General features: G+C 44.5%; 1 protein-coding gene across 1 annotated transcript; it reads right to left on the bottom strand.

The window, feature by feature from the left end:
* Positions 1 to 7634: 7634 nt before the first annotated feature.
* LOC136940483 (glutathione S-transferase 3, mitochondrial-like) lies at positions 7635 to 9852 on the bottom strand. Its single transcript, XM_067232658.1, has 6 exons — positions 9628 to 9852; positions 9209 to 9333; positions 8472 to 8545; positions 8318 to 8375; positions 8144 to 8216; positions 7635 to 8047 (listed from the first exon to the last, which is right to left on the bottom strand). The coding sequence occupies exons 2-6, from the start codon at positions 9323 to 9325 to the stop codon at positions 7896 to 7898; spliced, it is 474 nt and encodes a 157-aa protein (XP_067088759.1). The 5' UTR covers positions 9326 to 9333; positions 9628 to 9852; the 3' UTR covers positions 7635 to 7895.

The following is a 9852-nucleotide window of genomic DNA, read 5'->3' as shown; positions in this document are numbered from 1 at the left end:
GGTTTGGTTCTTATTTTTCCCCAAACAGGAACCTTTTTACAGTCTTTGTAATGTACATATACAGGGCTGGACTGGGACAAAAAAATGGCCCTGGCATTTTTGCTCAGACCGGCCCACAACAAATTAAATTAGGCTTTGAAATCGTGAGAAAATCAGCAGTCTTTTCTGCTTGAGACTAGGGAGGGCCAGAGCCATAGATGGCTCTGGGGGGGGCGTGTCGCCTGAAGGAGCTGAAGCTCCGCCCCCTCGCTGGAAGGCGCCGCCTGTCTAAAGTAGCCTACCTACTACCCAGATAATTTATTTGTTCAATGAGTGAAACATACAGATGCATATAAATGAAGCTTGTTCCATTGAGCTGTAACACAGGAGTAAAAATGGACACCAGAGACAGCAGACAGTGAGCTCTCCAACTTCTAGCACATCATAGGCTACCATTTCACCAAAATACCATAATTCTACACAGAGTAGCCTAATATCAAGTTAGCGGTTTGCACCAACTCATAGCAGAGATACCTCTGGAAAAGTTATCTAGTATAGTCCTAATTATAACAAGCACACAGAACTGAGTGATGAACTGCTGGCCGGGGTGGCACCTGACACCTCTGACATCTGATTGGTCACCCCGGGTGCCACCCCAAAATGTAATTTGCTACTGGAAATTTGATGCTGATTGACATCTCATTTGACCTCTTGTTGAAAGAAGCATTTATTTGCGGTGCATTATTCAAATCGAAGAGAGCCTATTGGACATTTTTTACGAATGTTGATTAGACTAGCTGTGTAAGTTAATGTTAGAACTTCGACTCCAATAACAGACAAACTGAGACAGTCAGTAGGCTACCATAATTTTCGGAAAGTAAGCCGCGGTTTGTACTCCGATTTTACAGTTTTGTGCTTGTGCGGCTTATATTTCGAAGCAGTTTATAATCCGGTTTTAGAACAAAAAAGTAGATTCCTCTCAAGATCTCTACAGACCATGCAGCTAATGCTCAACACTGGAACGGGGGCTTATTATTTGAAAGAGGAATTATTTAGGCTACTGTGTCGTCTCAGTTACACTATTAGGGCTTGGAAATACATTGACTTGCTAAAGTAGAACATAACATTTCATAATAATTTAATCAAACAGCTGCAAGACCCAGTGAAATGTTATAGGCTAGCTAGCTCTAGCAAAATAACGCTAGCATCGCTAACAACATTACTAATTCAACTTTGGTAGTGTAACCAAGCTCTTTGTAAGTTCGTTTTAAATCTAATTGTATATGATCGTGTGGACAATAAGACACGGATGCGGTCTCTTTTCAAAACTTGTATTTTACCACTGCTCTTCTTGACATCGCTATTCGAACAGCCCTCACTGATTTCACATATGCTTTCAGCATCAAGCCTACGGCAACTCCCGAGGGACAAAACACCGTTGTCACATAGAAAGGTCTGCTACAGTAGGCTATCCTCAGGATTTGCAAGCTAGCTAAACTTATACTATATCTAAAATAATTTTGTAAACATAACAATGGATTCTGCCACTAAATGAGTGACTTGGCTTTATTTCTGGACATATATCCACAACCGAAGTGTGTTACACAATGCTGTAAGATCGCCTATACTCGTGCATTGCTCTTGGGACCCAGAATGCCCTGCGGCAAGCTGAAAAGATAGTAAGTTAAGGGCATTAGCTTAGTTAAATAAGCATTGTTTGGAGTTCTATTGTTGTGTTCGTTCTGTTTTGATATGTGTAATGCTATGGTCTTTAGATCATTTGAGTGTTCACCGATTGGGAATGTTGTCTAGTTAGATGGCAAGTAATCAATCGTGAGCATTTGTCCGCTCAACGTTAACCGGCGCAACAGTAACGTTTGAAAGTACAGCTTTCAAAGTGAGTCTTATAATCCAGTGCGGTTTATACTCTGATTTACAAAGACAAAGTGGTCATTCTGGAGGGGTGCGCCTTATACACGATGGGGTTTATTTTCCGAAAATACGGTAATCAGATAGACGAGAGATCGGTTTCCAATTTAGCCTAACATTAGCTGTATTCGACTTCATGCAGCACTGGCGGCGCCGACAGTCGCCTGCAGCCCGGTTGACTTGAAGCAGCCAATTGCATTCTCAGCTTCAGGTCAGCCGGCTGCAGCCGGCTGCATGCGACGCCGGCGCCACATGAAGTCGAACACACCTATTGTGTTTACATCTGTGTTAGTAGGTATAATAAATAATACCTGCACTGTGTACTAGCTTGTACACTGACATTCTAAAATTATACATCCAAAGAGTTTCTTATCACACAGATTTAATTTGGTCTTGTTTAGGCCAATTCCAAAACTTTTCTTTGCTATTAGTTAACATAATATATATGAACATAAATATTATACTGTAAATTTGTAATGTTGTTGGGCACCAAGTTATTTATATTTTTCAAGTCCATTTCTGCTTGCTTGTTTTTTTGGGTGTGTAAATTCACTTTGTTTTGAAAATAAACTATGCACTGCGTTATTTCTGTAACATAGAAATGCTATTATAAGTCCCTGGTGCTTGAGCTTTTTTTCCCAAAAATATTTTGGATGTTCCAGCACTTATAGACCCAGATTATACTGTATATATTAATGAAAACAGTTACCCAAGAATCTGGACCCCTGAAGTAGCCTTGGCCACCCCATGTATAAAACTCTAGTTCCGCCACTGCTGTTAACTACTAAGGTAGTGCTAAACAAAAACAGAGACATTTCTCATATCTGAATCTGTTATGGAACCAAATTGCCAATATGCATCTTTTTTCTATGGCTCGGTGGCCCAGCAACTCAACTTTCATAACATCTTGTTCAGGAAGCCTCATCCCCAACGCTAAACCTTCAAACGATAACTGTAATATGATGCTCATGTTGTTGGTCGCTGCCGATAAATTAAATGTCAATCAGCATCCAATTGCCAGGGATATCGAATGATATTTTGGGGTGGCACCTGGGGTGGCCAGTCCGATATCAGGGGGGTCCAGTGCCACCCAGACCACCCCTATGGCTCCGCGACTGAGTTTTCTCAAATCAATTTTTTGTAGGGACAATCAGCAAACAGAGGGAGTGGCTGAGAACGATGACGTTGATGTTGTGTGATAGTTTGAGTTGTAGTTCAGTAATGGCAGCGGAGAAAGATGCGAACGAAGTCATTCCAAAGAGGTGCATAAGCTGCTTCAATAGATTAAGGATTCAGAAAATTAGACCAACACTGCCCACAACAACATTTTATGCCAAAACGGAGAGATTGGAACAGAGCCTTGAGGAAGAGAGGCAGAGGGCCCCATCTCTCCAGGAAAAGCTAACTGAGGCAGTTACAAAAGCCCAGTCAGCCGAAGAGACCAACTCTCGCTTGGAGAGCCTCTTGGAGCAGACCAAGGTCAGCATGGTGGCCATGAAGGCTCAAATGGAGTCAGCCACAGGAGAGCTAAAACGCCTGCTGACCAAGAGAGAAGAGGACAGAAAGATCTTGGTGGATGAGAAGATCAAGGGTCTGGAAGCCCAGGGGAGGGCTGAGGAGTCGCTGTCCCAGGCTAAGGCCTCTCTCCTGGAGATGACACGGAGCAGCCTTGAAATGGAGGAGAATCAGCAGTGGGCAGCAGAAGAGCAGTTGCTGTACAGGATGGAGAAAGAACGGGAGGTGCATTGTGAGAAGGAGAAGACTGCCCAGATGCAGAAGAAGATGCGCAGGCTCCTTAAACGGAACAAGCAGTTCAAGCAGAACGTGAGAAAAGAGAGTGCACGTTCTGGACAAAAGACCAGGCGCCTTTGTCAGAGGATGCGCCTGCAGAGGGAGAGGTCCACTAACTTGGAGAGAGAGTTAGCAGAGACCAAGACCCGGACTGAGACTGAGATGGTCCAGGTCAAGGCCATCCTAGTGGCCACTGAAAAATATCATGAAGTGAACAAACTGGCTCTTGAGGATAGACTGTCCAAGGCTCTCCAGGCGTTTTCCCAAGTCGAAGGAGCTCTGGCACTGTCCCAGACCAGAATCAGCACCTCCAAATCTGAGGCCATGGTTATCGACCGGAAAAGGGTGGAGTGCAATCTCCGGGTCGGGGGAGATCTTGTCCCAAGTGGAGGAGTTCAAGTATCTCGGGGTCTTGTTCACGAGTGAGGGAAGGATGGAGCGCGAGATCGACAGGCGGATCGGTATGGCGTCTGCAGTGATGCGGGCTCTGCATCGGTCCGTCGTGGGGAAGAAGGAGCTGAGTCGAAAGGCGAAGCTCTCTATTTACCAGTCGATCTACGTTTCTGCCCTCACCTATGGTCACGAACTGTGGGTAGTGACCGAAAGAACGAGATCGCAAATACAAGCGGCCGAAATGAGCAGGGTGTCCGGGCTCTCCCTTAGAGATAGGGTGAGAAGCTCGGTCATCCGGGAGGGGCTCAGAGTAGAACCGCTGCTCCTCCGCGTTGAGAGGGGCCAGTTGAGGTGGCTCGGGCATCTGATAAGGATGCCTCTTGGACGCCTCCCTGGTGAGGTGTTCTGGGCACGTCCCACTGGGAAGAGGCCCTGGGGAAGACCCAGGACACGCTGGAGGGACTATGTCTCTTGGCTGGCCTGGGAACGCCTCGGGGTCCCCCAGGAAGAGCTGGTGGAAGTGGCCGGGGAGAGGGGGAAGTCTTGGCCTCCCTGCTTAGGTTGCTGCCCCCGCGACCCGACCCCCGGAAAAGCGGCAGATGATGGATGGATGGATTAAAATAGCTCCCCACCGCCGCCATCAATGTTCTGAAATAGCACATCTGAATACGGTCACATGATGAAATTGAAGAAATACGGTTTCAACATTGAGAAGTAGCGCCGTCTACTGGAACGGAGTTGTATCCCAGTGGATAAAGGCTACAGTACTGTTATACTCTCAGGGCACTGGACAAAGAAGATCGTGGGCATGTTTGATACGTTGAGGTTTCTGTCAGATTTCTGAGCTTGGCATCTAAAGCTGTCTCAAGTTGGGACTCTTGGTTAACTTAGATAAAATGAACTGGACCCCAAAACGTGGGCCAAGTAGTTTCCCCATTATGCCTAGCCTTGCCGTATACGTCAAATGTCATAACCCCCTCTCACCTGGGGGAAGTCACATGGGGCTTGGGTGGTAAGAGTGTAAAGAGGAATGTGTCTTTTTACTGGAGACACCAATATAACTTTCTCTGTCACTGCTGCGCGGGTGCCTGCCCAACGCCTCCTCACTTGCCCCAAAATAACACAACGTGACATAACACCGTCCAGACTTCATTCTTTTGCATGCAATCCGTTTCACTTCCTTTCGCCCTCTGACGGCTGTCATTTTGCAGCAAATTAGTAGTTGGAGACAAGGATTACATCACTGTCAGCTAGCCTGTCTTTGATTCAGAATCATACTTGTCTTTTCTGACCCCATCCCTTTCTCCCCCCCTCTCTCTGTTGTTCCAGGCACTTCCTTATCCCCACCTACTCTGATTAATTCCAGCCCTGCAGAGCTCACGTCAACTCCAGGGGGCGTCACTTACCTCGCTGGAGACCAGCTAACCTCCTCAACCCCACATACCCTGGATGCCTCTCCCACATCCCATGCTGTAACACCCGCCTAGCCCTCATCCCCTCCCAGTACGCTGGGCCTCACCCCAGCCCCCACCCAACCCCCCACGACCACCAGTTTTCAGATCTCCATCCAGCCACACGCCCCCCTAGGACCCTCCCACCAGGAGGCGCCATCTGAGCTCAACGTTGGAGACGAAGGTGAGTTGATGCACTTGGCAGAAGTTGTTTCCAAGCTGTTGCTGCTGTTGTGTGAGCTAGACGTATATTACATTTACATTTATTCATTTAGCAGACGCTTTTATCCAAAGCGACTTCCAAGAGAGAGCTTTACAAAGTGCATAGGTCACTGATCATAACAACAAGATAGACAAAAAACATCGCGAGTAGCCAAAACATGAAGCACACATTGTGAACAACCAAAGTAAGTGCCAAAGGGAAGAACCAAAGGAGCATGTAGTTAAACAAGTTACAATGAAACAACATGAACCGCTCTAAGTGCAAGTGTACCTGTGGAAAAAAGCAAGCAACAGTAATAAAAACAATATATCACAGCGAGAACAAAAATTTAAAACAGTTACCACTAACCACAAGAGCAACAAGTCTCTAAGCAAGAGTCATTGTGATCCTTGAGGAAACTGACATCGGGTCAAGCGAACCATTCCTAAGTACCGTTGTACTCCCGGAACAAGTGCGTCTTGAGCCTCAACTAGTATATGCGTGTCAAGTCCAAAAACAACGGCATCACGTTTCAATTTCTCCCTCCCAGATGCCAAACTGTCACATCACCCAAGCTCTCCTCTGAGCCCTCCACTGGCTGGGCTGGTTTCAATCTTCATAGTGACCACCGCCATCATGTCGGTCGTCCTCTTCCTGAGGTTCCGCCAACGCACCAACCACCCAGAGTTCCGTCGCCTGAGTGTTCATGTGAAAAACAGGTGAAAAAACGTTTTAGATTGGCAAATCAGTCTTTAACTATCTTGTTTGTGTAATTTGTCTAGGATGACTTGATGGAGGACACGCCACTCTCCAGATATACATACTGATTTCTGATTTCCTGCTCGAGGCCTGGATCTTCAAACCTATACTGAGACCTGTTTCATTGGATGGTTTCCATATTAGCTCTATCTAATCATTCCCTTCGATGAGTGGGATGTTTTGTCTGAATGGGGAACTGTTTTATTCTGTGAGATCACCTCCTTATGAATGCACATAGGTGCGTTCGACTTCATGCAGTGCCGGCGTCGTCTGCAGCCCGGCTGACTTGAAGAAGCCAATGTCATTCTCAGATTCTGCTGGCGCTGCATGAAGTCGAACACACCTAATGTGACACACAGTCACATTGACCCCTAGTGGAGGGTAAGCAGTAATGACGCTATTCACTACTTTGTTTAAATTTGAAAGAGTAGACATGCAGTAACAGGGAAGTGAAATTATGACACATTCCTTGGTTAGATGTTGTGTGATGCACGTGCTGAAACAAATTATGCTTACGTTATTTAACCCTTGTGTTATCTTCGGGTCATTCTGACCCATCAGTCATTGTGACCCACCGTCGTATTGCGACAACTTTACCGCATACAAAAACAAAGTGAAGTGTTTTCTTTTAAGCGTTGGGCTGTCTCAGACCTCCCACATTGCAAAGGTTAAAAGAAAATTATTTTTATTTGTTTTTTGCATTGGGTAAACACAACGATGGTTCGTTATGAAACTTTGGGTCATGTGACCCGAAGGTAGCACAAGGGTTAAAATGTGTTCCTTGTGGTTTAGGGGTACAGGATTATTTCCTTTTTCAGAATAAAATGGAAGTGCTCTGTATGTGTGTGTTCATTGTGTTTATGAATAAACACAATTCATATCTGGATTCATATCTTTCCTTGTCTTATTGTATTTTGATTTTTTGTATATATTTATAATGCCTGCATAGTGTGTTTAAACAAGTGAAAGTGGACTTTGGACAATGCAGCTTGGATTGGTGAGGACAGCCACCCTCACATACCACAAACACAAGCCTCCCTGCACACCCTTTCAAACAGGTTTGCATTCCATCTCCACCCAGCTCACACCCTGCCCAAGTCAAAGCTGATTGAACAAGACCAAAGTATCATATGGAATGTCACTCATATAGTACATTCATATATTTATTATAATTGTAATCATTTTCAAGTGTCAGTATTAAAATGAATATTGATATTGATACTTAAATAAAGATTACACTGCAATAGTCAGTTTTCCGATATTTGGACCTTCTGGAATTCTACCAATGGCAACAAAACACAACATAAAAAATAGGGTTATAACTGACATTCTGCACCTCTATGAAGTTCCTGTCTTGTTGAGACAGTAGCACTCTCTCTGAGTTGGGACCTTCAGGCCACAGACACTAAAGGAGCGCCCCTCATCCCAGGGAATCTCCTAGGCTGACTCCAGCCCAAAAGGGTTCTTCCAAAGTTGACTGTGGTCAGCATCATGCCCAACAGGGCCAGGTTACCAAACGAGCCTCTCATCCTTTTCTTGGGATCTGGGCGAATTAGGTGGAGAAAAAGGGCCTTCTAATTAACTAGATACGACAACCGTATAATGATGATAATGTCTTGCATCCCAGGCCAGCCCTTACCTCCAGTGGAGTACCCATGTGCGTAGATCTCCCTGCTTATAACCCATACCATCCCAAGACCACTGACCAGCCGCTGAAACACACCAGACACGGCATTCATAGCACAAGTACAGATCTCTGTCTTATTAGAGAAGTCAATCTAACATCACGATGACGGAACAAATGTCAACTCACAGGATTATGTAGACCACCCACGGCGAGGCAGAAAAGGAAGGCAGGGTACAACTCCAGACTGTAGAGAGCGATTAAGAACTAGATCATTCTAAACTGGGACAACAAAACATCCATATTCTTTATCACATTCAGTGAACGACCATAGGTGACGTACGTGTTTAGGTGTGCGCGTTGGATACAGTTGAAGATGTTTCCAGTCTCTGGGTCGTCACTGTACATCTGAGGATACTGCTCAAAACAGAACACAGAACAGTTTGTGAATGGGCTTGGATCATCAAATCAAATTGTATTTGTAAAATCCTTTGAAGCAGTGTCACAGAGGGCTTCCCAGATGCCCACAGATTGGCGCCTATAACCAGTCTAAACCTTAAAGAAGAAAATGAAAAACTCCTTGGGAGGTGAAGCTCAGTGAGGGATCCACTTCTCCAGAAACAGAGGTGCAGACCATAGTCTGAATTCACGTTTTTCAAGTGAATGGATGGTGAAGACACAGACCTTCAAAGTTCTGAATTAGTAGCGTATTTGGTGTTTCTGTATTGGCATTTCTCATTTTGGGCACTGGTCAGTTACAGGGTTTGGGAGGTAAAGAATCAGTATTACACCACATGATGGTCAGATAGGAACCAGGAGATCATTATCAATATAATTAAAAAGGGACTGTTTCAAAACAACAGGGGCATCAGGCCAGGTATTATCATTTAAATACCTGTTCCTACCTTATTGTGCAATTTCCCCTATGATCAATAAAGTGCTGTTCCACTCTCCATTCTTATAATGAGTAAATAAAATACACCCACTTGGTCAAATGAGTGGGTGTCTGCTTTGTGTAGCAGACACACCTTCATTTGTTTGATGTAGTGTATTGAGAAGCTACATGAGCCCACAACTTACGTGAACTTTGTACTTCTTGCGTGCTTTACCAACTTTTAAGGCAAGGTGACCAATCATGATCATACTGGCAACACCAGTGATTGCCACATATCCATAATCTTTGGATAATACCACCATTCTGTTATCTGAAAGAAGTAAAAGCATTTTGTTACTATTCTATATGTTTAAAACACTCTGGAAAACTGATCCTGAATAACTCCTGTCACTACAAACAATTGTTGGTGCAATAGAAAGTTGGTTAAGATATTTCAAACGATGCATTGTATGTTAATGGCTACTATGCATTTTAAATGTAAAACAACAATGCTGAGTAGGATCTCTATTGAAATGTAATATTGTTATTAAGACATTGTTTACCATTTCAATCGCAATGCCAAAAAGGCAAGGTCAATTCGAGAATGTGGATTTGAATTACTTACTTCCGTATCCAAGTAGCTATAGCCTCGACGACAGCCCCAGATGTGGTTAAAACACTCGAAATTTTGGAGGGCTTATTTCTATAATTTAGGCTACTTGATAAATCCGATAAACAGGCCCTCAATGCTCTTTCAAAGTATCGAAACAAGGAAGGAGCACAATGCTCACAGAGTCGTGTAAACAAATGGTGAATTGCGTGGCACGCCCCTCCTTCAGTGTGTTACAGT

This window comes from Osmerus mordax, chromosome 3 (genome assembly GCF_038355195.1).
Source record: "Osmerus mordax isolate fOsmMor3 chromosome 3, fOsmMor3.pri, whole genome shotgun sequence".
Classification (NCBI taxonomy): domain Eukaryota; kingdom Metazoa; phylum Chordata; class Actinopteri; order Osmeriformes; family Osmeridae; genus Osmerus; species Osmerus mordax.
This window is presented reverse-complemented; position numbering and strand designations above follow the sequence as displayed.

Coding starts and splice junctions, on each gene's coding strand:
- LOC136940483 (XM_067232658.1), bottom strand. CDS start 9,325: ATGGTGGTATTATCCAAAGATTATGGATATGTGGCAATCACTGGTGTT. Junction 8,546..9,208: donor GCAAGAAGTACAAAGTTCAC/GTAAGTTGTGGG, acceptor TGTTTTGAGCAG/TATCCTCAGATGTACAGTGA. Junction 8,217..8,317: donor TGGGTGGTCTACATAATCCT/GTGAGTTGACAT, acceptor GGTGTGTTTCAG/CGGCTGGTCAGTGGTCTTGG.